Source organism: Scyliorhinus torazame, chromosome 2 (assembly GCF_047496885.1).
Source record: "Scyliorhinus torazame isolate Kashiwa2021f chromosome 2, sScyTor2.1, whole genome shotgun sequence".
NCBI lineage: Eukaryota > Metazoa > Chordata > Chondrichthyes > Carcharhiniformes > Scyliorhinidae > Scyliorhinus > Scyliorhinus torazame.
Genome location: NC_092708.1, coordinates 107608914 through 107636843, shown reverse-complemented (window position 1 = coordinate 107636843; position 27930 = coordinate 107608914). Strand labels below are relative to the sequence as shown.

The 27930-nt window shown below is 48.1% G+C and overlaps 1 protein-coding gene across 3 annotated transcripts in view; it reads left to right on the top strand.

Moving 5' to 3' along the window:
- Positions 1 to 2943, top strand: part of kcnj3a (potassium inwardly rectifying channel subfamily J member 3a) — a 364839-nt gene extending 361896 nt beyond the window's left edge. For 2 of the 3 annotated variants that reach the window (XM_072475276.1, XM_072475287.1), the window contains one exon: positions 1324 to 2943. In XM_072475276.1, coding sequence (XP_072331377.1) covers positions 1324 to 1919 — 596 coding nt within the window. In that variant the 3' untranslated portion in view covers positions 1920 to 2943. The remainder of the gene's footprint in view (positions 1 to 1323) is intronic. The other variant, XM_072475302.1, reaches the window with a different exon arrangement.
- The last annotated feature ends 24987 nt before the right edge of the window (positions 2944 to 27930 follow it).

Genomic DNA, 27930 nt, shown 5'->3' with positions numbered 1-27930 from the left:
AGGGTGGATGTTGAGAGGACAGTTCCGCTTACAGAGAGGTCTAGAACTAGGGCACACAGTTTAAATTTAGGGGTCTCCCATTTAAGACTGAGATTAGGAGATTATTTTTCTTTCAAGAGGGTCATCAGTCTGAGGCGTTCTCTTCTCCAGAGAGCAGTGAAGGCTGCGTCATTGAATATATTCAAGGCTGAGTTAGATAGAGTTCTGGTCGACAAGGGAGTCAAGGATCATGGAGACAGACAGGAAAGTGAACTTGGGGCCTCAATCAGATCAACCATGATTTTATTCGAAGATGAGCAGGCTTGAGGGGCTGAATGGCCTACTCCTGCTCCAAACTCTTGTGTTCTTGAGGATTATTGCCTCAAAATGTTTCCACCAGGGACACTCGATGAACTGACCTATAGTTGTCGGGTTTATCCCGGCACCATTCCCATAGCTGAGGAGGATTGGAGAATTGTGACAATTTCCTCTGAAAATGATTACCAACTTAAGGGGCTCATCTCCATATCATTGGTATGCAAGCAACACCAGGCAAGGGATTCACCATGTGGGAAGCCCATGAAGCAAAAACTTGTCATCTTTGCTTATGGGCTCCCAGGGGTGTTCGTTCATTCAAAGGCACAATGCCTGAGCAAGGGACTTGGCATTGTGAAGTGGGGTTGGGGAGGCACACTGAAAGCAACCCCTTCTTTGCTTTGGACACCCTTTAACCCTCCTCCCTGCTTTCCTGTAACTCCAATCTGGCGACCCCCATCTTGCCCTCACCTTTAAGCTCGGGTCCCTCATTGATCCAGGACCTCTGGTGGATGCATTGCCAGCAGCTACCACCTCTCTTTGTGGCACTGCCTGCGATAGCGATCTGCTAACCTCTGATTGGCTGGAGCTCTCAGGGAGTGGGATTTCCACAACCAGTTCCCTAACTCCAGAGAAGATCTGACAGTGGCCACTTACGCACCTGCTAGACACTTAATATTCCCCATTGTAGGATTTGCTGGGCTCTGACCGGCCCTTCAGCCAGCAGGCAAGACCGCTGGCACCCAGAGTAAATTCTGTCCAATGTGTCAGTTCTTTACATCTGTATGGAACAGATTTAAATGCAGTGTTCAGCAGTGATTAATTTTTGAGATCGAGGGTTCTTTACAAGTGTGTAACAGCCCAAGGTTCTGTTTCCAATTGATTGACATTGGAATGTTAATTAAGAGCCTGATTTTTGACTTTATGCAGTGGTTATCAACTATCCCCGATGAAATAATCAGATCAATACGGCATGTCAAGTTTAAATTCTGGCATAATTATTTATTTACATTTGTCTTTTCCCTCTAGGTATGACATGCCAAGCAAGGACCTCATATACAGAAGATGAAGTTCTTTGGGGTAACCGTTTTTTCCCAGTTATTTCTCTGGAAGAAGGATTCTTCAAAGTAGACTACTCACAATTTCATGCAACTTTCGAAATTCCAACACCACCATACAGTGTAAAAGAACAAGAGGAAATGTTGTTCATGACCTCTCCTTTGATGGCCCCAGCGGCTAACAACAGCAGGGGCACTCTGCCAGATAGAAATGATTCTGTGGACTGCTTCGATGGTCTTGATGATCTAAGTACCAGGATACCACTGAAACTGCAGAAGATTACAGGGAGGGAAGACCTACCAAAAAAATTACTAAGAATGAGTTCTACCACCTCAGAAAAAATGTACTGTATGGGAGATCTGCCAATGAAGCTCCAACGAATCAGCTCAGTTCCTGGAAATTCTGAGGAAAAACTGGTGCCAAAGACCAGCAAGGTGAACTGTGACCTAATGAGCAAATCTGTGGCAGAGCTGCCACCAAAGCTACAGAGATTAGCAGGTGGTTCAAGGATTGAGGGAAACCTTCCTCCCAAACTGAGGAAAATGAATTCCGAGCGTTTTACGTAACTTCAGGAACTTTTTGATGGACACTAAAATCTAATTTTTGATCAAGGACAATTCTACTGTAATTTTCAAAGATTAATGGGACAAATATACTGCATTTAATATTTACAAAATAGGGCAAAGTTTCATTAGCACTACATGCATTCTGAGATGTTAATTTACCAGCTGTAGTGAAATGTAATGTTTATTGCTTTGATACAAGACCTCAGCCATTTTAAAATCATTGTAATATTGCCATCAACTAGCATGTAGTATCACAAATAGCATGCAATAATGATGTGCAGCTCTTGCATATAGCTTTATGGCATGATTCACATTAATTTTTTATTTATTCAGTAGTAGCAAAAAATATATATAAAGAGGTTATGCTCTGCCTCATAAAATGTATTACAGAATAGGATCTTAAAGTCCAGCGGAATGTGTTCCTAAAGGAGAGTAGATATTTTTTGAGGATTGATTTCATGCTTTAAATTAAAATTAAGATGATTATTATCTTCAATACTTATGTATGTCAAATTATAATATGTTCTCTTTAAACTAGTCCTTTTCAATGCATGTTTTGCTTACAAAATTAGAGAAGGCTATAGGCAATACAGAGCATACAGAGCTCTTATCAGAAAGTTTTAGCCTTAAATAATCTGATATCTTCCTGTTTTGTGTTTTAATGGCCTCACTTTTTTTTTGCTTTGTTTTAAAATATTGCTTTTTGGAGTGTATGCAGACAGTGAAGGTGGTGGTGCTGGCAGCAGTAAGGATGAGGGAATGGAAAAGATGTATTATGGTAACAAGACTGCACAGCAGGTCTGTGTTTAATCATCTCAATAACACTATTTTACTCCAGCCTGCGTCATATTATGAACTGTATAAAGTCAAACATGTTACCAATCTAGGAGCATCTTCAGGCATGCAGACTTTATGTGTATAAACATTAGTTTATTTGAATTACTAAAGGAATATGGAATACTTGTATTTATTCCGACTGCAGCCTCAGTTTTTAGCTGAAACTATATTAAATTTTTCAACTGTTTATGCTGTTTCATTTTTACAGACTCCAGTGTCGTTTGTCAATAATGTATGATAGCTTTTACATCAGACTTTTGTTAAAATATATTTTAAAGTCTTTAGCTACTATGCAAAGTAGTGAAACTAGTTTCAATAACACTAATGTATATGAATGTTGTTATCTAAGTACGCTTCTTTTGTTTCCATCATAGATGGATTGTCCTTTGTCCAGAACAGGGAAGACATTTTGTTTTAATCACCTGTGTCTTTTTTCCCTCCTCCAGTATTATCCTTTTACTTTCCGGTTTCCCAAAATTGTTGTAAACAAACAGTTGCACAATGATAATAGATTATTTACTGAGATTGTAACTTTAGATTTAAGGTAGATCAATGACATGAGGCCTAAACAAGTGTTTTTCATGATCAAACGAGGTCTCCAGAATGACAGTGATCACATTTTATGATGTATTATGTTCAATCCCTGTAGCAAGGTAAGTGATGTGTGGATTTCAACTAATTGTACTTAGGTGGGACCCCTTTTGTGAGTTAAGAAATTGGGTTGCCCACTGAAAACAATTTTAGTGTTAATATGAACACACAGATCAATCTACCTGGGGAATGGTACATTTTACAAAGTATGTTTCTAAATGGAAGTTTATACAATGATGTGCTTATAGGTAAATTTATACTTCTCTAACAAATGCTTGAAGTTGCACTAAGAATCACTGCTTATTGAGTTATTTTGTTTTACAAGTAAAGGTGGTTGCTGCAAAAATATCTGTCCAGGAATAGACAGAGTAAAAGCAAGTGGAGCAGATACTTTAGAGAAACAGATAAGTTAAAATAGAGCTTAGTCTGCTCACAGAACCTGGGGCGAAATTCTCTGGAAACGGCGCGATGTCCGCCGACTGGCGCCCAAATCGGCGCCAATCAGACGGGCATCGCGCCGCCCCAAAGGTGCGGAATGCTCCGCATCTTTGGGGGCCGAGCCCCAACATTGAGGGGCTAAGCCGGCGCCGGAGGAATTTCCGCCCCGCCAGCTGGCGGAAACGGCCTTTGTTGCCCCGCCAGCTGGCGCAGAAATGACATCTCCAGGCGGCGCATGGGCGGGAGCGTCAGCGGCCGCTGACAGTTTCCCACGCATGCGCAGTGGAGGGAGTCTCTTCCACCTCCGCCATGGTGGAGACCGTGGCGGAGGCAGAAGGGAAAGAGTGCCCCCACGGCACAGGACCGCCCGCGGATCGGTGGGCCCCGATCGCGGGCCAGACCACCATGGGGGCACCCCCCGGGGTCAGATCACCCCGCGCCCCCCCCAGGACCCCGGAGCCCGCCCACACCGCCTTGTCCCGCTGGTAAGGTAGGTGATTTAATTTACGCTGGTGAGACAGGCAATTTATCAGCGGGACTTCGGCCCATCCGGGCCGGAGAATCGTGCGGGGGGGCCCGCCAACCGGCGCGGCGCGATTCCCGCCCCCGCCGAATATCCGGTGCCGGAGACTTCGGCAACCAGCGGGGGCGGGATTCACGCCAGCTCCCGCCGATTCTCCGACCCGGCAGGGGGTCGGAGAATGTCGCCCCTGAAATATTCAGTAGGAGATGAGAAAAAAAGGTTTTGAGGGTCCTGGCAGTCAAATTCTAGGTTAAATCGTCAGCCTGCTAGGAAGGATGAACGTATAAACATTGGCTTTCATTTGTAGGATTAAAGCTACTTGTTTTCTGTCACTGTCATGTTCAACTATTAACCATCATGATCACTTAACAGCATTGCTTACTATTTCCAATACAATTCTGTCATTTGTTTCCTTCTTTAAAGAGTCAGTCATCATTAGCACCACTTTCTAAAACGTACCTCTTCGTACAAATAACTGTGATCCATTTTGCCATTTTGGATGCTACAATAACCATGCTTTTGGGGTAATTTTGACTTTGGATGAAGTATAAAACAAGTGATAATAGCTCAGCCTCACATTAAACATATCTCCTAATAGTAGTTGCCATTTAAGTCAGTTTAAATCGGGAAAAGTGCTTAACTGGTATAGGCAATATCACTTGTTTGAAACTATCATCCATTGCCAAAATTGCTTCCTTTGTGTTTGAGCCTGGATGGTGAGTGTTGGCAGGATTTCCAACCAGGATGTCCACACATACACTTTCTGGGAGAGGCCATTGTATAGGTACAAGAGCCTTGATTCATTTCCCCACCCAATGCTGCCTTGACTAAAATCAAATTGCCGGATCACCCTAATTTAGGTTCTGCCTTTATTCAATGAGAAAGGTAATTCTGTTTCTCTAGGTGGTAATTTAGTTAAAGTACAGGAATCCTTGAAAAAAATCACTGACAGAACTCATCTGGATTAATCATTGAGTCAAATAATGAAAATAATTGAATTAACAACACTTTTGAAGCGAGTTATTCACTGGACATCGTGAATGCTGTCCTTTTAGGGTATCAGCTGAACTGAACAACTCAAATTGAACAAAATATTTTGTCCAGGTGTAATCTCTTGCACTCATATAACTTTGAAATCAGGGGCTAAATTCTCTGTAATCGGCGCGATGTCCGCCGACCGGCGCCAAAAACGGCGCCAATCAGTCTGGCATCGCGCCACCCCAAAGGTGCGGAATCCTCCGCATCGTGAGCGGCCGAGCCCAAGCCTTGAGGGGCTAGGCCCGCGCAGGACTGATTTCCGCCCCCCCCAGCTGGCGGGAAAGGCCTTTGGTGCCCCGCCAGCTGGCGTGGAAATGACATTGCCGGGCGGCGTATGAGCGGGAGCGTCAGCGGCCGCTGACGGCATTCTCGCACATGCGCAGTGGAGGGGGTCTCTTCCGCCTCCGCCATGGTGGAGACCATGGCGAACACGGAAGGAAAAGAGTGCCCCCACGGCACAGGCCCGCCCGAGGATCGGTGGGCCCCGATCGCGGGCCAGGCCACCGATGGGGGCACCCCTCGGGGCCAGATCGCCCCACGCCCCCCCCAGGACCCGCTCGCGCCGCCGTGTCCCGCCGTTAATAGAGGTGGCGTGGCGTGAATCTCCGGTGCCGGAGAATTTGGCAACCGGAGGGGGCGGGATTCACGCCAGCCCCCGCGATTCTCCGACCCGGCAGGGGGGTCGGAGAATCTCGGCCCTGTTGTTTTTTGGTAATTTGGACATTCTGTATTCTCCCTCTGTGTACCTGAACAGGCGCCGGAATGTGGTGACTGGGGGCTTTTCACAGTAACTTCATTGCAGTGTTGATGTAAGCCTACTTTTGACAATAAAGATTATCTATCCCAGAATTTCTGCCGGTGTTCTACTCATCTCCTGCTGAAGTTCCAACGAGAGACCAGATAAGTCCCGATGAAACATGGAAATGCTTATTTGAAATTGTTTCCACGACTTCTTTAGGACTCCACAAGTCCTAACTGGAAAATTTCAGGGCCTTTCCTTCAGTGCTCTCTCCAGCTCCTTGTCATTTGTGCTGTACATTTCTGGGTCATGGTTCCTTGCCTGTCCCCATTTAATAATCAGTCATGGAACCCTACCCAATATTCCCTAACTCTTGAGTCTCGAAATTCTGTCCCATGTTTTCCTGTTCTGTGTTTGGTCTCCTACTGGTATTCTCCAGATACGGAATTAAGTTCATACCTGGGGGCGAGATTCTCCGACCCCCCCGCCGGGTCGGAGAATCGCCAGGGGCTGGCATGAATCCCGCCCCCGCTGGTTGCCGAATTCTCCGGCACCGGAGATTCGGCGGGGGCGGGAATCGCGCCGCACCGGTTGGCGGGCCCCCCCCCCGGCGATTCTCCGGCCCGGGTGGGCCGAAGTCCCGCTGCTAGAATGCCTGTCCTGCCGGCGTGGATTAAACCACCTCTCTTACCGGCGGGACAAGGCGGCGCGGGCGGGCTCTGGGGACCTGCGGGGAGGGGGCGTGGGGCGATCTGGCCCCGGGGGGTGCCCCCACAGTGGCCTGGCCCGCGATCGTGGCCCACCGATCCGCGGGCGGGCCTCTGCCGTGGGGGCACTCTTTTCCTTCCGCCTTCGCCAAGGTCTCCACCATGGCGGAGGCGGAAGAGACCCCCTCCACTGCGCATGCGCGGGGATGCCGTGAGCGGCCGCTGACGCTCCCGCGCATGTGCCGCCCGGCAATGTCATTTCCGCGCCAGCTGGCAGGGCAGCAAAGGCCTTTCCCGCCAGCTGGCGGGGCGGAAATCAGTCCGGCGCGGGCCTAGCCCCTCAAGGTTAGGGCCCGGCCGCTCAAGATGCGGAGCATTCCGTACCTTTGGGGCGGCGCGATACCGGACTGATTTGCGCCGTTTTTGGCGCCGGTCGGCGGACATCGCACCGATTACGGAGAATTTCGCCCCTGGTCCTTCCTTCCTGCCTTGCATTCTCCATGCCTTTTCGGTTTCATGCCCATAACAGTTGCACCTCTGGGAAAATACCAACCATTAATAGATGAACGAAAAATAGCTACCGTCCTTGATTGCTTTAAATGGATATCATCACAATCAGACAAATCAGACTTTCACAAATCATCTCAGCAGATTAGACTGTATTTGTACTATTTTAATTCAACTCACACAAACAGTTGTATTAAATAACACATCGTAGGCTAATGCCCAGGTACATCAATGGAACTGACTGTTCAAACAAAGATATTGAAAAATCAACAGCAACTGATAGAAAAAGATTAAAATATATTTAAGTACAACATTTTTGAAACAGCAATTTTTAAAAATGTAATGCACCTTTGTGTATTAAAAATCTATTCCTTGCAAAAATGTTTTATCAGCAATGAATTTCATCAAAGATATTGCACAAAAACTTTTTTTTTCAGGTGTTGCTCCATTCAGTTTTAAATATACATCTGTGTCTCATCCTGTGACTATGCTATCAGATACTCTGTGAATAAAGTGTACATTTATAACATTTGCTATTTATATACTGTTCTTATTTCTTGAATCTTCTTTGTTGGAATTACATTTTCATTGATGTAAACCTCTAGCCAGGATAACTGACAAACAGTAAACTTGACTTAACAACAGAGGTGGCACAGTGGCTAGCACTGCTGCCTCACAGCACCAGGGACCCAGGTTTGACAAAGAGTCATCCAGACTTGAAACATCAGCTGCCTTCTTTCTCCACAGATGCTGTCAGACTTGCTGTGATTGTCCAATATTTTCTGTTTTCGTTTCAGGTTCCAGCAGTTGCAGTAATTTGCTTTTACCAAGGTTCAATTCCGGCCTTGGGTGACTGACTGTGTGGAGTTGGCACTTTCTCCCCGTGTCTGCTTGGGTTTCCTCCGGGTGCCCGGTTTCCTCCCACAGTCCAAAGATGTGCAGGCTAGGTAGATTGGCCATGCTAAATTGCCCTTAGTGTCCAGTGATAAGCAGGTTAGGTGGGGCTGCGGGCAAAGGTTGCGGGAGTGGGCATTGGTCGGGTGCACTTTTAGAGGGTCGGTGTAGAGTCGATGAGCCGAATGGCCTCCTTCTGCACTGGAGGAATTCTATGAAATTAAAAATATTTATACTTTCTCACTGGGATGTTGATTTAACACACTACAATGCTGACTGATACTTTTTGATGGGGTAAGATACTGTAAACACATTGGGCTGGATTCTCTGATTTTGAGGCTAAGGGCGGACGCCGGCGTGGGAACCGTGGCGCTTTATGACGGTAAAATCGGCGCCGAACCCTCACCGATCTTGGGACCGATGAGGGGCTAGCAGCAGCGGCGGGAAAACTCTTGGCTCCCGTGCCAAAAACGGCTGGGTCCGTGGGCGCACATGCGCACGGCGACGACCTGCAACAGTCACACCATACAACATGGCGCCGGCTGTGCGCAGACCCGACCTGCCAAATATTTCCCCTTGGCCCCCTCCCCCACCAATCCCCCCAGCCCTTGATGAAGCCCCTCCAGCCAACCACACGGCTCCCGGCCAACTGTGGCGGCGCAGGACTCAGTCCGCGGCTGCCATCCTGGGTTCCCGACCGCTGAGACCACACATCAACCATACGGTCGGGAACTCGGCCTATCGGGGGACGGCCATCCGATGACGCGCCAACGCCATTCCAATGGCATGCGATGTGCAACGCGATGATGCCATTTTGGAGGGGGCGGAGAACAGGAAACCAGTGTCAAACCGGCGCCACCCCCAACTTGGGTGTCAGAAGGGATGCTCCACCAATCGGTGATTATGATATCGAGGTCGGGCAACGGAGAATACCGCCCATTGGTTTTCACACATGTTGGGCAGATTTGCAGAAATGTAAGATGTGAACTGTGGTCTTAGAGGTGCTAGAATGTTTTCAAATGATTGCTTTCTCAAGTCAGATATAAAAATGTATTACTTCTCATTCAGTACTTCTAAAGTGAATTGAAGATGCAAGGTTTCAAAGAACCCAACTAAGCCAGTTTATTACAAACTAAATTAATTTAATAACCTGCCTAATTCAAATAAGGCACAATGCCTGGACCTTTTGCCTGCTCCCTGCTTATGAGTATTCAGTTGATAATTGCCAAAGCTGTAAAATGCAACTTTTATTATGTTGAGTAATAACGTTGGCAGCAGCTTGCATATTCAGTGTGTCGACCACCTCGCAACCCCCACCCCCCAAACCAATTCCCCCCGCACAGGGATTTGATATTGAGGATTGGGTTTGGGTTTTCCAAGGTGGAGGAAGAGATGGAATTTCAGATGGAAAACCTGTAATTCTGAGTTCTAACTCCACGGTGTGTGTTTTTTTCTGACAAGATCCTTGTCCGGAAGCCAGCCTAATTGATAGGCTTGGCTTCCAGTTGGGCAAGAATCACGCCTGAACTTGCTGCAGCCAAGGGTAAGGAGCCTGCAATGTTACTCAGAGCATGAGTAATGCGTTTGATAAGGTTCCCCACGGTAGGCTATTGCAGAAAATACGGAGGCTGGGGATTGAGGGTGATTTAGAGATGTGGATCAGAAATTGGCTAGCTGAAAGAAGACAGAGGGTGGTGGTTGATGGGAAATGTTCAGAATGGAGTTCTGTCACAAGTGGAGTACCACAAGGATCTGTTCTGGGGCCGTTGCTGTTTGTCATTTTTATCAATGACCTAGAGGAAGGCGCAGAAGGGTGGGTGAGTAAATTTGCAGACGACACTAAAGTCGGTGGTGTTGTCGATAGTGTGGAAGGAAGTAGCAGGTTACAGAGGGATATAGATAAGCTGCAGTGCTGGGCTGAGAGGTGGCAAATGGAGTTTAATGTAGAGAAGTGTGAGGTGATTCACTTTGGAAGGAAAAACAGGAATGTGGAATATTTGGCTAATGGAAAAGTTCTTGAAAGCGTGGATGAGCAGAGGGATCTAGGTGTCCATGTACATAGATCCCTGAAAGTTACCACCCAGGTTGACAGGGTGGTGAAGAAGGCCTATGGAGTGTTGGCCTTTATTGGTAGAGGGATTGAGTTCCGGAGTCAGGAGGTCATGTTGCAGCTGTACAGAACTCTGGTACAGCCGCATTTGGAGTATTGCGTACAGTTCTGGTCACCGCATTATAGGAAGGACGTGGAGGCTTTGGAACGGGTGCAGAGGAGATTTACCAGGATGTTGCCTGGTATGGAGGGAAAATCTTATGAGGAAAGGCTGATGGACTTGAGGTTGTTTTCGTTAGAGAGAAGAAGGTTAAGAGGAGACTTAATAGAGGCATACAAAATGATCAGAGGGATAGATAGGGTGGACAGTGAGAGCCTTCTCCCGCGGATGGAAATGGCTAGCACGAGGGGACATAGCCTTAAACTGAGGGGTAATAGATATAGGACAGATGTCAGGGGTAGGTTCTTTACGCAAAGAGTAGTGAGGCCGTGGAATGCCCTACCTGCTACAGTAGTGAACTCGCCAACATTGAGGGCATTTAAAAGTTTATTGGATAAACATATGGATGATAATGGTATAGTGTAGGTTAGATGGCTTTTGTTTCGGTGCAACATCGTGGGCCGAAGGGCCTGTACTGCGCTGTATTGTTCTATGTTCTATGTTCTATGAGGACGGTTGGGGTGGCATCCAAAGCCTCGCTCCAAGGTGTGGGGACGTCCAACTTCAAACCAGCATTGAGGGTGGGGACGGGTGGTTGCAGGGGCCAAAGGCTTCAATTCCAGGAAGCAGGAATGCCTGGAGGAGTGGGAAAAAGCCATCCTCCTCCTTCAGACCCACAAGCAATGTCAAAGCATTCCCCACTTCCCGTGACTAGCTCGGTTTCTGGGTCCAGGTAAAACCTGATCAGCCAGGGAGAGGCCGATGAAGGAAATTAAATGTGAGCCTGTCCTGTCTCTGGAAATGAGTGACTTTGGGTTCAGGTTTGAGATCTTTAAAAGTTCAGCATTTCATCTGCCCTCAATACACTGGTTCTTAAAATTCTCTTCATAGATAAAGAAAACAAATTGTTTTTCTGATCTGCATCTGACACTCTTCTCAAATAAGAAACTTCCCTCACTGAACATGAATTGAAATCAGATTCAGTTTACGGTGCATTTCATTAAAGAGATTATGGGCGCAATTCAGCGACCCCGTCGCGCTCGATGCAGATCCAGGTACGACGGATGAACCACGAGTGAGTCCCAAATCTGGCTCCAGGATCACGAGCCACCTGATTCGCTTCACCCGGCGCGAGCTGGATCTCGCCCTCCCTGTGCCCGGGTGCCAGGTCGGCACTGCCAAGTACAGGGAGCGAGGGGGCAGCTCTTGGGGGCCTCCCTAAGGTTGTGGGAGCGAGGGTAATCAAAGAAAGCGGGCGGGGAACCGGGACTGCCGGATAAATTGGTGCCACAATCAGCGAGAAGCCTCCCTTTCAGTGCGGCCTCGGTGAGGAGAATCTTCCTGAGGCCAAAAAAATGGCAAAGTGCCGTTGGATAGTGGGATGCATCTGGCGAAAAACACCATGCTAAACGTGTCATTCAGCGGACTTTAACTTGACTCCACTGAATCATGTTAGCCGTAGCCGCTTAGGGGCCCAGTCACAACAGGCCATGGCTGAGAGCGTTGGTGGCATTGCTCAGGTGCTGGCTGACACAGACAAAGTGGGTGGTGGCCCAGTCCCAGAAGGAAAAGATGCAGTCACCGGCTGAAGTGGCACAGACCTCGAGTGTGGTGGCACGTTCAATGTGTGATCTGGCACAGTTCCAGACAGAGGTGGTCCACTCCCTGTGCTCCATGGCCGTGAGCATGCAGACCTTGGTCGAGCTGGCAGTGGGCCTCCAGGACTGACAGGTGGCGCAGGAGCCTCAGGGGTTATTTCCGCTCGCACCCCCGTCCATGGAGTAGCCCGAGGGCCATCGGGCACCCCAAGGGAGGAGGAGGTGATGGGGCTCGCGCAGGTGACTCCCTCAGGGTAGGCGCCGGAACACTGCAACATTTCGGACTCCCCACCCCCGCTCCTGTCCCCAGTGGTGGGCAGCAGGCAGAACAGGGCCATGCCAGCTGGGACACCCGAGCAGCAGCCGGGCCCATCCAGGCCTGATCGCACCTCAAGACGACTACCAACGGGTGTTTCCGTCTGCTGTTGAGTAAAGATTTTCAAGAGTTCTGCACCTTTTCACACACACACTTTATTTTTCCTTGAACACACTCTATACAAAACTCTATCACCACATTACATGCTCACAATGACCACCTGCAGCCTCTTTACATATCAGTGTCAATTATTGGATACTTAACATCAATGAGACAGCTAATTGGAATATCTCTGAACCCATTCCTTAATAGTCTCCCCTTCCTTGGAGAAAATTTTTTTTTTGGTGAAAACAAAATTACAAGAAACTCAAAAACACACGCAAATTCCCCCCGCCCCTCTTTTATTTTCATTTTGGAAGGAAACAAAAAACCCAAAACAGTCACAGAAACAGGCACCCTTCATTAACAATATCCAAAAGTTTCTGTGAACGACCTCCTTTTCGTAAAACAATTGGACAATTGATAGCTTCAGTTGTCCCATTTAATTTTTGCTATCTCCCCTCTGTCCAACATCTGCTTCAAACTTGTGATGTCTATCCTTAACCTCAGCTCATTCACATTTTTTGCAGAGTGCACATTTTCCCACAGGGATTTAGTGTCAATGTGACACTCGATGGGTATGTTACCCAAATCCCCTAATCCCAAAATGTCTGTCAATATCTGAGGTATATAAAAGGCCATACCCACCGCCTCTACAAGGCTTAAAGTCTCAGCAGCCAAAGTGCTTTTGACCACTCTCCTTATTTTCTTTGTTTCCCACACAAGAGGGCAACATTTACCATTGTACCCTAAAAGGAAAATTATAAAACTTGTGCTTGAAACTCCATCACATAAATTTATGAGTATCAAATGCCGAAGATCACCTAAAACCTGGAATCTCAAAACACACTCCTGCATTTTTAATTTGACCAATGCTTTATTTGCTCTCATTAGGTCTTCCACTTTAGGATCATTCAATTTTTTTATTCAACTCTAAGACATCTAAACTAACACCTGGTCTAGTCGGTTTACCTAACCAATTCAGTTGCTCAATTAAACTACGCAGTTGCTCTTTTTCCATCTTTGAAAGCACTGTGCCTTTTGTGAAAACCAAACACAACTAATAAGATCCAAATAAGATTTCTGATGTAAAGTTGCACCTAACTTAGTCTGTCCGATTTCCAGTCCAATATATTTAAATGCACCGGAAGTCTGACTTCCAACCCTGAATTCTTTCCTCAACCCAGAGATTACAATAGCTTCGAAATCACTAGTCCCACCCCACAAAAAATCATCGACATGCTTCATAAAGATGCCAGAAAGATTTCCTTTATGGTGCCAGTAAAACATTGCCGGATCCGCTTTCAACTAGCAACAGCCTAACTTTAACAAAACTGACCTTACCGAAAAATACCAGACTCTAGACGCATCGTTTAATCCATATACACATTTATTCAACTTCCAGAGTACCCCTTCTGTGTTGGCTGCCTCTTTAGGAGGACGGAGAAAAATGTCTCTCTGAAGCTGATGCCCCTGCAAAAAGGCAGCTTTTATACCTATAGATTTGCATTCCCATGCCTTTGTGGCTAATAGAGCCAAGAAGATCTTTAAAATAACCTTTCCTGCCGTAGGTGAATCTACCCTTAAATCCTGATGTTCTAAGTTTTCTTCAAATCCCCTTGCCACAAGCCTGGCCTTTGCCTTATAAGTTCCACCTGGAAGATCCTTTTCCGTGCAAATCCATCTGTGGGATAGAGCTCTTTGTCCCCTATCCGGTACTTCCGTGTATACCCCAAATTCAGTCCAACTATGCAGTTCTTGCTGTTTGGCATCTTGATAACTTTTTCCTCTAATTTATTGGAAGCCACCAAAATATCACGTGCATGTGGGCTCCTACTCCTAGTAATATTCACAGTCTTACCCATGTTCCGAGACCTTGACAAATTACGTCCCTTATCCCGCCTTGTATCTCGTTCTCTAATGCTGCTGCTTGATCTTTCCCTTCTGCTGTGGGATGTCCTTTCAATAGTTCTCAATCTTTTCCTGTGAACCTGTTCACTATCCGATGTGCTATCTGCACTGGCACTACGTTTCTGTGCCCTCCATTTTTGAACTACTTGTTCCCAATCCATTGTCTAGACACCTTCCCCTGAATGTGTACATCCAACCAGTATTTATACTTTCCAGTGGCCTTCCCTGCTCTACTAATAACAGTTGCATCCTTCCATTGACTAGACCCTTCAGGCAAGTATCTCACTTTTGTACCAACGTTTGGCAGTTGTCCTTTTGGAAAATGGCCTGTTCTAATCCATCAGAAGTATTGTGTTCCTCTACAGAAACCCTGTCTATATCAGTTAACTGATCCTCATAATTCTGTAACATGTGCATACCAAATGGCCCTGGTTCCTCATCATGTCTGTCTGCTCTGTCTAAATTTGAAAATTTGTAATCTGGACCCATTATCCTTGATGTATGTACCCTAATAATCTGATTGCCATATTGCAAAACAATTGTTTTGCCATCTGTGCCTATGATCTTCCCTGGGCCTCTCCGTTCATTACAATTGTCTCTCTTATAGTATACCAATGTTTCCTTGCTGAAAAACGGTATTTGACGGCCTTACATTATGCCTTAAAGCGCTGTGAATTCTTTCAGAGACTACTGCTTCCAAAAAAACGTTTCGACTACTATGTAACTAATTTAAATGCTCAGCAAAGGCAGAACTAATTGTAGTCCCTTCCCAAGCTGGAGGCTGGTCATCCAAAATGAACGGAATGTTAGGATCTCTACCAAACACTAATTGATAGGGACTATAGCCTCCAACCATCTGTGATGAATTCTTTGCATATACCACCCATATTAAAGCTGAATTCCTGACTTCGATTCCTGACTTGGGTCACTGTCTGTGCGGAGTCTGCACATCCTCCCCGTGTGTGCGTGGGTTTCCTCCGGGTGCTCCGGTTTCCTCCCACAGTCCAAAGATGTGCGGGTTAGGTGGATTGACCATACTAAATTGCCCATAGTGTCCAAAATTGCCCTTAGTGTTGGGTGGGGTTGCTGGGTTATGGAGATAGGGTGGAGGTGTGGACCTTGGGTAGGGTGCTCTTTCCAAGAGCCGGTGCAGACTCGATGGGCCGAATGGCCTCCTTCTGCACTGTAAAATCTATCTATCTATCTACCATGAATTAACTTGTAATTTGGTCTATCTGCCAAAATTTTCTGGAACATGTAATATATTACAGCATGGCTTCTTTCACATACACCATTGCTAAATGGGCTTTCCGCAGCCGTATTCATAACTGTGATATTCACATTTTCACACATATCCCTAAACTCAACATTTGCAAATTCTCCCCCGTTGTCTGTAAGGAATTTTACCAGTGGGACTATTCCTGTCCCTATCCATTTTTCCACGATTTGATCCAGAATTACTCTCTTTACTTTGTACAGTAGTTGATTTACTAAATCTGGTTGCTAAATCTACAAAATGCAAAATAAATATATTGTTGGCTTTATCCCAGATCTTAAGGTCCATGGTCACAATGTCGTTAAAATCCCTGGCCAAAGGTAGGGTTACTATCGGTCATGACGGTGTCCTTCTCTACTTCCTATAAACCTCACAGCGATCACTAACCTGTTCTATCAGCTTCGTATAGTCGTCATCCCATACCCCTGCATACTTTAATAAATCTTTCAGCCTCAGAGGTGACGAATGTGCAAATTGGAAACATGGAAACATAGAACATACAGTGCAGAAGGAGGCCATTCGGCCCATCGAGTCTGCACTGACCCACTTAAGCCCTCACTTCCACCCTATCCTTGTAACACAATAACCCCTCCTAACCTTTTTGGTCACTAAGGGCAGTTTATCATGGCCAATGCACCTGAGCTGCACGTCTTTGGACTGTGGGAGGAAACCGGAGCACCTGGAGGAAACCCACGCAGACACGGGGAGAACGTGCAGACTCAGCACAGACAGTGACCCAGCGGGGAATCGAACCTGGGACCGTGGCGCTGTGAAGCCACAGTGCTATCCACTTGTGCTACCGTGCTGCCCCAAATTGCCTATGCAGTTTTAATACAACAATCTTTTTATCAGCTAATGTCCCATTTCCAGCTGCCAATAACACACCCTTAACAACTGCATCTGAAATATTATTTGTCAGTAATGGATTACAATAGTGTCCCGACTGTGTAAATTGTAAGTCCACCATCTTTCCAAAAACCCTTTCCTGTTCCACATCCAGTTTCATGTGTGCTTTCTTCATCGACGGTCTGCTCAGAAGTAAAGCTATCTCACTTGATACATCTGTGCTAATGAAATGAATCACTCCGGCAATATTGCAAGGGATCACCACTCTTTTCAGCGACTTCAGAGTATTATCATCCCCAAACCTGAAACTTGTGGAACTTTCAAATTCCTTAACCTTGTTACCATTTTCAGCATTCAAAGATTCCAGTTACCATTTTAACCAGTCAATTCCACACACAGTAGATGTGCAGCCACTGTGCAATACAGCACAATTGAAGGATTCTGCAACCAACACTCTCAGTACCGGAGTAAAACTGCTCGTTATTCGTGTCATGATATTCAAACACACATCACAACACACACATCATGATAGACAGACCAATTAGCACGCATAACACGACAGCCAATCACAGACAAGAGCAGACACAGTATAAGACAAGAAACACGACACATGGTGGCCAGTCCATCTGGAGACAGGACAAGGCCAGGACCTCATTAACAAGACACTCACACAGTCAACACGAGCTGAGTACCAAGACAGATGTGTAAATAGCTAGTTGGAATAAAACTGCGTTGTACCAATCGCAACCAAGTTGGTTCGTCTGTACCTCAGAGCACCCAACACCACAATTAGGACAATGCCTTCTTTCTGGTGACTATCTTTTTCCTCTTCCAACTCTTCCGTGTCATGTGAAGCTTCAAACACTCTATTATTATGTGTTGGAAGTTGAAAGCATAATGGTATAGAGAGTCACACCGAAAACAGCATTTCTGGGGTTCATTTTCCTCTTTCCATTCTCCATGTCCCTCCTCCTGTTATAGGTTTTAAATAGGTTTCTGTCCTCATAATTTCCAGGTTTCGGTCACCTTCCACACTCCCGTAACATGTTTGTAGCCGTACGATCTCACCATCCTGTCAGTAATGCATCTTCCATAGTTTGCTTTATTTACGACTGACCCATTTTTGTCACAAGAGCCGTAGGAATTGAATGTTTCCCCAGAAACTTCTTTAAGGCTTCTATCATCTGACCGAATAGTATCATTGTCTGTAAACTTGACTCCTGTCAAAACTTGGAGCCTATCCACATTGGTCATTCTAGCACAGTCCAGTAACTTAAACGCCAACACGGACTGTGGAAATTCCAAGCGGTGTTTGTGCAGCCTTTTGTATAGTCTGCTAAATTCCATTATATAGTCCTCAATAGAGATATCCTCTGTTTTTCAGAATCTATCAAATTCTGACCAGGCTTCATATGCACTTAACAAATCATCCTTTTGATAAATCTTATCCATAAAACACAATAGAATCTCCAGATCTTCTTCTGAGTCTAACTCTTCCAATTCCAGATCAGAAAACACTTTGTTCCGGATTTTACTCTCATAAGGTAGAGAAGGAGCCAATGCCATACCTTGTTTCCTCTTTCCCAAGGCAGTTACCTTAGTCCACATAACAACTGCACTTCTCCATTGGTCGTACAACCCCCTTTCAGAAAATAATGGGGGATAGTCACATCCGGACATCTTTATTCTAGGTTCAGCCATATATATAGTTTTTTTTTCCTTCTCACTCGCTCCTTGGTTGATGCAGAATTTTTTTTTTCTTCTGGAAAAGTTGTATCTTTCAACCCTTTACATTTGCACAGCAATGATCCCCTGCTACCACTGTTAGCTTCTGTCTGCTGTTGCGTAAAGATTCAAGAGTTCTGCTCCTTTTCACAAACACCCTTTATTTTTCCTTGAACACACTCTATACAAAACTCTATCACCATATCACATGCTCACAATGACCACCTGCAGCCTCTTCAATTATTGGATACTTAACATCAATGAGACATCTAATTGGAATGTTTCTTAACCCATTCCTCAACAACGGTGACCCAGGTCACAGGGTGGGAATCACAGCCGGCCACCTCCACTCCTTAAGTACCACCTGGGGATCCACCTAGACGTGGCATTAGGGCCTGTAAGGCCAGAAAAGTAGACACCAGCTAAGTTGGCACCGTTGCAGGGCACAGTTTAACGAAAGGGGCTAGGGCGCAAATCTGTACATATGTTGTCACATTAGCACCTGCGCACAATTTTGCAACTTGCCTCAGTGCTCTGTCAGAAGGCTGTTAGGGGTGGGCTGGTATGGGCTGGCCGCAGAGGGGGCGTGGGGAGTAGGGGGAATGGACGAACATTGGGGGTTTTCTTAGCTCAGGGACCGCAGTTCAGCCAGCGCATACCAATCCTGTGCCCCACTGCCATCCACAACCCCCCCCCACACCCCCCCCCCCCCGCCCCCACTTCCGCCACCCTCGGGGATTCGATGGGACCGTGTGATGGAATGGCCAGCTTGCAGCCAGGAATAACCAAGTGAATAGTGGAAAGTGCTACTGCGGGCAGGTGTCAGGCGTTGTCAAAGAACGAGGAGCACCAGAGCTGTTTGCAGAGTGGTTTGTCATCACCCTCCATCCCATGGTCCAGACCCTCTGTTACTGCCAACAGGGCCGCAGACCATGTTGCGGTAGGTATGCTTCCCGAAGTGGGTTGCAGGTGGGAGGCAGGAGGTGGGTGGGGTGGGATGCAATATCCGTGCCCCTAGTCTGGGGCACATATTGTATGGCCTCATCCTTGGCCTCCCCTCGCATCCTCATTGGAAGAAGCTTGGCGTTCATCCTCCTCCTCCAGCTTACAACCCCTCTGCTGCGCGATGCAGGCATCTCTCCCAGCGCCATACTGGAAGGCCCCTCCAAAGCAGTGCAGGCTCCTGAACTTCATTTTCAGGATGCCTGAGCACCGCTGAATCACTTCCCTGGTCTCTGCATGGGAGCCAGTGTAGCGGGTCTCGGCGTCGATCTGTGGCCTCTGGATAGGTATGATCAGCCGCGATCACAGCGGATAATCCCTGTCACCCACCAGCCTGGGGTGTGCCCCAAAGAGGCCAGGAACCGTTGAGTGTGCCACGATGAAGGTGTCATGTATACTTCCTGGGTATCGGGCGCAGACATGAATGATGCACAGCTGATAGTCACATACCAGCTGCATGTTCATCGAGTGGAATCCTTCTCGGTTTTTATAGAACTGCCTGTCATCCACAAGTGCCCATAGGGTGACATGCATCCCGTCGATCACCCCCTGGTCCCAGGGCATCTAGGCGATGGTGGCGAAGCTTGCTGCCCGGGCATTCTGTTATGCTCAGTCCACAATGAAATGGATGTATTGTGCCAACTGGGCATATAGGGCCCCCGTGAAGTCACGGATGCACCTGTTCACCGAGCTCTGAGAGATCCCGGACAGGTTCCCACTCGGCGCCTGGATTCACCCCTTTGCGTAGAAGTTCAGGGCGACCGTCACCTTGATGGCCACCGGGAGCGGGTGTCCTTCCCCATTTCCCCCCGCGGTGCCAGGTGCGCCATAATCTGGCAGATATGTTACACTGTTCCACTGGTTGAGGGGGGAGTGGTAAGGCGGAGGGTGTGATGCAGGGGTGTAACTGGTTGGGTGGGGGCATCCGTAGGACCAGTGCACTCTGCACAACCAGGAGCCAATGTGGATGGTAAGTTAGGTGCACAGCAAGATGGCTGCCTTGCAGGCTGCGGCAATGGTGATTCGTACCTCGACACCGCCCCAGTCCTGTAGGGGACACCCCAGGCTCATGGCACGTCCATCCTTCACCTTCTCCCACCCTTCACACCTCAACCAGACTGGCTAGTGTCTGGACTGACAGCCCATGATGCCGCAACTCCTTGTTCTACCTCCTCTCTCTCACTCATCAGCCACGGCGTCTGTTTCTTGATTTTTAAAAACACAAGGGCTCCTCGCCATCGGGAATTTCCCCCAGAGGAGGCCTCGGAGAATACCGGGTTGGGTCCGAGAATGATATGCAAATGCCATTTACAGTCCGCGCGGAGTGGAATGCATTGACGCCGCTGTCGAGGCACCGGAGAATTGCGATTTGGCGTGAAACCTGTCCCCGCCATGATTTCGGCGTCAAAACCAATTCTCCGTCCAATCATGTTTCACGTTTCCAACATCAGCCGACCAGAGAACCCTGCCTGCTTTGTTAGAAAAACACAAGTTTCCCTTCAGCAAGCTGGATGTCTCCATACTCAAAAAATGAATTTGTTCATATTCTCATAATTCAAGCCTTGATTACAAATTTGTATCTTCTGTAGATGCATCTTCAATCATTCAGATAACAAGATCATAAGAAAAAAAGAGCTAGAGTAAGTCATTTCGCCCTTTGAACCTGCTCCGCATTCAACAAAATATTGACTGATCTTCTACCTTGACTCACAATCCCACACATAGAATTTACAGTGCAGAAGGAGGCCATTTGGCCCATCGGGTCTGCACCGGCTCTTGGAAAGAATACCCCACTTAAACTCACACCTCCACCCTATCCCCATAACCCAGTAACCCCAGTTTTGGACACTAAGGGCAATTTATCATGGCCAATCCACCTAACCTGCACATCTTTGGATTGTGGGAGGAAACCGGAGCACCCGGAGGAAACCCACGCACACACGGGGAGGATGTGCAGACTCCGCACAGACAGTGACCCAAGCCGGAATCGAACCTGGAACCCTGGAGCTGTGAAGCAATTGTGCTATCCACAATGCTACCGTGCTGCCCACACTATCCCACATCCCTTCATTCCCTAAGTACCCAAATAATTATTTACCTCAGTATTGCATATCCTCAATGACGGAACAAGGTGCGATTCTCCGTGGGCCGACACCAAAATCAGGAAAGGAAATTGAGCGGAAAATCGGTTATGAAGCCACAATTCCAACGCCTGCCAATTTTTTATTCCTGGCGCCGCAAAAGTGCCGCAGTGCATTCCACTCTGGGGGAGAGGGGCATGCGGGGCCAGGTGCTACAGTGCAGACCAGGGCCACCATGTAGCCTGGTGTGCCAGTTGGGTATGGGGGTATGCATCATGCTAACATGTGTGCTTTTCACCCCTTGCAGACAATGGACTTCGGAATTCAACCAGGAATGGAGGCCTTCTTCCTAATCGCCGCAGTCCTGGGGGTGCACTGTGGCTGTATGAGCTGGAGCTGCTCGAGGAGGACACTGCAGCAGTGAAGCTTGCCCCAGAAGAACAGGAGGCAGCCAGTGAGGATGGGGAGTTGGCCACCCAATAGGAAGAGGTGGGAAGGAGACGCCACATGAGGCCTTCTGTGTACCGGCAGTGCCTGTCATTTGAGGACCTGCTGGACTGGTCGAAGACTCCGGCTAAGCAGGCGGACCATGCGCCATATTTGCCAGATCATGGAACAGCTGGCACCACGGGGGAATAGGGGAAGACACTTGCTCCCGGTGGCCATCAAGGTGACGGTCGCCCTGAATGTTTACGCAACGGGGGGGGACCATGCCACCTGTATTACCCGAGCAGCTGCCGGGTCCATCCAAGCTCAGCTGCCTGCAGAAGACACCTGCCAAAGGGGACCCAGGTCACAATGCGGAAATCGCAGCAGGCCACCTCCACTCCTGATGTACTACCTGTGTATCCACCAAAGCATAGCGTTGGGCCTGTAAGGTCAGATAGGTAGACACTAGCAGGCGCCGAGTGGGTACCTGTCCGGAGCGCACAGAGCTCATTGCACAGGTGCATCTGCGCCATCACAGAGGCCATAAATGCCCGGTCACCACAATACATCAAATTCCAAGATTTAGATGTTTCAGGCGGGATAGAGGGGGATGTAAAAGGGGTGGCGGAGTTGCGCTACTGGTTTGGGAGAATATCACAGCTGTACTGCGGGAGGGCACCTCAGAGGGCAGCGAGGCTATATGGGTAGAGATCAGGAATAAGGAGGGTGCAGTCACAATGTTGGAAGTTTCCTACAGGCCACCCAACAGCCAGCGGGAGACAGAGGAGCAGATAGGTAGAAAGATTTTGGAAAGGAGTAAAAGCAACAGGGTTATTGTAATGGGAGGCTTTAACTTCCCCAATATTGACTGGGACACACTTAGTGCTAGGGGCTTGGATGGGGCAGTGTTTGTAAGGAGCATCCAGGAGGGCGACTTAAAACAATATGTCGATAGTCCAACTAGGGAAGGGGCTATACTGGACCTGGTATTGGGGAATGAGCCCAGCCAGGTGGTAGAAGTTTCAGTAGGGGAGCATTTCGGAAGCAGTGACCACAACTCAGTAAGTTTTAAAGTGCTGGTGGACAAGAATAAGAGTGGTCCTAGGGTGAATGTGCTAAATTGGGGGAAGGCTAAATTGGGGGCGGGGGGGTGAGGAGGGTTCAAAGGGCAACAAAAATGTTTGGGGGGTGAAAGGAGGGGTTCAGAAAGCGGTGTGGGATGTGGGGCACGTGTAGAGATCAGGGCTACCATTTTACCATTAAAAATGGGGTCTCCATCTGTGAGTAGAAGTCCTCGCCAGTGCAGGAAAAGAGCCCAAGTGTGGCATCGACGGAGAGAAACTCCCCGACACCCAAAAAACCGGCCAAGTGCCTGTGAATAGCGCAGTCTTTCTCGGCGCTGCAGGCACCAAGAAACACCCCGTTAAATGCGCCATTCAACGGGCTTTAATTTAAGTGGGAGGTGGCCTGCCGTTGGCTGGTGGTGCGATCTCCTGGTCCCAGCGATGTCAATGAGATTTCCAATTGAATCCATCCCCCATTCTGGGGAACCCGCGTGGAGATTCACCATCGGCTGGACCATAAAATCCTGCTGCCGTGAACAACCAAAAAATTTCACCTCCACTCCCCCGTTGCATTGTAACGGAACTGGCTAAATATTCCCGAAACATGTGCTCAATGTAAAGTTTTAGCAGTCCAATGTGTCTGGGAAACTGAAAGAAACAGCAAATGCCAAATGGAAGTATGAATTTTTTTCTATAAACAAATCAGTCTTCATCAAATCTGGTGTGCCAAAGTTGTCAAGGTCACAGCGCGGAGGCAGCATGGCAACATTACAAATATATTGTTCCCAATCCAAAATCATGGAGTCTTTTTTCCCATTGAAAAACTGAGACGATAAGAGAGTTAAATTGCCACCTCTGCATCTGAAAAATGTGAGCACACGGGCCCCATGCCGTCAGGATGTCGGCCCATCGGGGCCGGAGCATGGGGGAAGGGCCTCAGGTGATGTCCTGAGGCCATACCAACGGCGCGTGGCGTATTCAGCGATGACGCAGTTTTTGAGGGGGGGGGGGGCAGCACGGTGGCATAGTAATTAGCACAGTTGCTTCACAGTGCCAGGGTCCCAGGTTCGATTCCTGGCTGGGTCACTGTCTGTGCAGAGTCTGCACGTTCTCCCTGTGTCTGCGTGGATTTCCTCCGGGTGCTCCGGGTTCCTCCCACAGTCCAAAGATGTGCGGGTTAGCTGGATTGGCCATGCTAAATTGCCCTTAGTGTCCAAAAACTGTTAAGTGGGGGTTACTGGGTTACGGGGATAGGGTAGATACACGAGCCTCAGTAGGGTGCTCTTTGTAAGGGCCGGTGCAGACTCGATGGGCCGAATGGCCTCCTTCTGCACTGTAAATTCTATGCTTCTATGAAAAACAGCGCTGCCCCCGATTTCGGCATAAAAACAGATTCTCCACCCAATCGCCGAACACGATTTTGCCGTCGGCAATTGGAGAATGCAGCTCATTAACTGTTTCTCTCTCCACAGATGCTGCCAGATCTGTTCAGTTTATCCAGCATTTTCTGTTTTGATTTCAGATTTCTAGCATCCGTAGTATTTTATTTTTATTTATGAGATTTGAGCTGACTGGTACAAATTCAGCTACCAGTGTGTAAAATAGGTGTACCCAGGGCAGAGGGTGGTAAACATGCCACTTTTCCAACTCAGAGGGATGTGTTTGTATAAATTTCTGGAATCTTCTTAAACGGCCAACATATCAGTAATAAGCTAAACTAATTAGTCTTTAATATATCCAATAGAATTATTATCTAATGTTGTTAACTTTTCAGCTTTGAAGGAATGTAATCACAAATTAATCTCAGCAATTTGTATCAATCTCAGACAGTGAACTGAACCATCGGTTAGTAATCAGCAAATCAGATGATGCTAAATTACTGTGAGATAGCTGAACGACTTTGGAAATTCAATTATTTATTCCAATAGTTAACCATACCTATTAAATAATTTCTGTAATTAATATTAAATGCTGATAATTTGGACAGAAAGATACTCATTAATAAATTCTGGGCACAATTCAATGGAAAAATGTCAAAGTCCGGTTTTGGGGTGTTCCATGACGGCCACGTTGGTGAGATCGCGGCCCGTATTCAACGGCACTTGATTCTTGGCATTACAGGCTCCCGCGCCGTCTGATTTGCGCACTTGAGCCTCAGCGTAGACCTGCTCCTCGTTTTGGGGATGCCGACCTGGCCGGGTTTCTCAATGTGTGGATGAGAAGCAGGCCACCCAGTTCCCCTGAGGAGGTCGGGGGACCAGCAGCTGGGTCAGAAATTCTGCCTACGAGGCAGTAGCAACGACTGTCAGTGCGGAAGGATGACCAGGAGTGCCGCTGTCCAATGTCAGAAGAAGAGAAACGACCTCCACTGAGCTGCAGGGGTAAGTTACCACCCCTCTGCTGGCATCAGTTTCGCCTGCCACCCCTCAAAATCCCAACCCCCGCTTCTCTTTGCCCACGGAGGAGAAGATAACACATAATAAACAGTAAAGGGCAAAGATGTGGAGCAGACTTCCAGAGGTTTGAGTCCTCACCCCCTTTTGGGCCATCGAGATCGCGGGGTTGACCAAGGGGACAGCAGTCACCGACAGCGAGGTTGGCCTGCTCCGCAGAGGTAAGGATCCACTGCCCCTTCATCAGATGACCTGTCTCAAGTGAGTTGTTTATGTCAGACAAAACAATCCTTCCCTCCCACTGACCACATGTCCATTGACTCGCAGGGTCCCCATCTGAAGGGGCTGGGCCATCAGGAGTCATTCTCCCCCCACCACCCAGAGACCATTTCTGAGGAGAGGTCTGAGGAGACGACCATCAAGGCATCACAGCTATCACCCCCATCTTCCATCAGCGCAGAGACACACATCTCACTGATAACATTAGTGGACAGGCTTCTGGATCACAATCTGGTGAGCACCACATAATTGCTGATGCACATCAGGTGGAGGTAGGAATATCCAAGAGAAACAGCAGTCAGAGGTCCGCTGGATCCCAGGATTCAGCTGGGTCACACTAGATGGAGGGCACCACCAGAGTGGTTCAGGTATTGCAACCACATTTTCAGCATGGATAGCAGTGTAGGCCTCATTATAACGGGTCTCTGCCTCGATCTCAGGCCTCCGCATCGGCATCATCAGCCATGACCTTAGCGGGTAACCCTTGACCTCCCCCCCATGAGCCAACCCCTCATCCTGGATGGTCCTTGAAGACACCGGGGATCTCGGAGTGCCCCAGGATGTAGCTCTCATGCACTCTCCCAGGGTTTCAGGCACACACATGCATGATTCGGATGCGGTCGTCGCACATGATCTGAACATTCAGGAAGTGGATCCCCTTCATGTTGTATAGGACACTCCCTATACCCCTGGTGCTCACAGGATGACATGCATTCCATCAATGGTCCCCTAGACCTGATGCATCCCTGCAATGGCTGAAAATTCTTCAAACTGGGTATCTCGGTGGGCCTGAATCATCTGGAAGGTGATATAGTGTGATGCTGGCCATACAGAGCATCCATAACCTCTGCACCTGTGGGCAGAAGATTGGGACATGCCACACAGGTCACCGCCTGAGCCCAGGAATGACCCGGTGTCGTAAACGTTCAGGGCTGTAATGGCCCTCACGGCTCTGGGATTGAATGTCCTCCTCCTCCATGGGTGCCAGGTCCTCGAGGACATGGCACAGGTGCCGCACTATGTCTCTGCTGAGACAGTCTCCTGCGGCACATAGTGTCCATCAGCTCACTGAATGACCAACGACGTCTGTACACTTTGGGCCGCTGCTGGTGTCCCCCTGTGGGTCCCTCCTCAGCCTGATGGTCGGCCTGGCCTTTAGGGTGTGTGTTGACCCCCTGCACATGGAGCGCTGCCTCCAACCTGTGTTGGCCTTGCTACCGTCTCCAGCGCCTCCCACCTCGGCTGCCACAAGCAACACGAGGGCAGCTACCCCAGGATCGATTCCAGCAGACATTGTTAGATCTGTAAGGAATTAGTGAAGGAGAGAGACCGGCAATCAGTTACAGCTTCCATCCTGGGACCCTCAAATCCCTCAAGCCTCGCCACCCTTACCATGGCTGTCCCGTCTTTTCTCAAAGTGCCATCCAGCGAGCCAACCGAGCTGGCAAACCCTGCTCTTCAAATTCATCCCCGCCCACATCAGAAGCCCCACACCGCAGACCCCAGGCCTCTGCCGGGAATATTAGGGAGACCGTGCCCAGCTGCCCTCCACCCATTCACACATTTACCCTTTCATCGTGAGACACAGTGGTGAAGCCCTGCTCTTGTTTTATTATTGGCAGCTGCCTCTATGGTGCTGATGCTTCTAGAGTTCAGGCACACTGTGGATGCATCAAAGATTGCTGGACATGCAATGCACTAATCATCCTCTGAGACATGACATGTGTGCCCTCGAGGAGGCACTTCGGGGTTGAGGAGTGTGATGTGCTTTCACAACCACCACAATTAACAAGGCTAATTCCTCATTTGAAATAGCCTTTCGCTGTGAAGCTAGAGGCAGCTTACAGTTAAAGGGGATGAAATTGAATTTCGGGATCGAAGTCGCAGCAGGGCTCTGTCCCAGAAGAGTCTGGTAGGACAGCCAGGCAGACTGTAGCTGTGGTTGTCCCGTTATGGGTCTCCACAATATATAAAGGTGGCTTGAAGGCCTCATCTGCCCAGGGACGACACCCAAACTAGAATGCTCCAACCCCTGACCAAGTCCAACCCCCCGAGGGGGCTGCCACCCCTCCGAACACTGGTGCAGCCCTTGAGCTGAATGCATGAAAATGGAAAGGGCTATTTATCCCCTCACTCCCCCTGAACAACCATTGCACTAGCTTCCCATTTTTGAAAAGGAGTGCTAAACGATACTGATCTGACTTCTCGTGGGCGAGTTGAGTAATTCCCAGAGGCATTCAACCTTGATCTTGTTAATGAGATTGGAATGAATGCAAATAAGGGTTAATGATAGTCTTGCCATGTTTAGGTGTGATCCGGAACTTGCCATAGAGAGCAGGTCAGATGAATCGCAAGCTGGTTCACGCCCGGCGCAAATCTGGATTTTGGCCATTCCCGCTATTCACCCAGTGCACCAGGATCAGCGCTGGGGGCAAAGTGGTGGTTGAATCATGCCTGCTATTTCATGACTTCATAGTCTGACTTCCATTGAGAAGAGCTTGAAAGAAA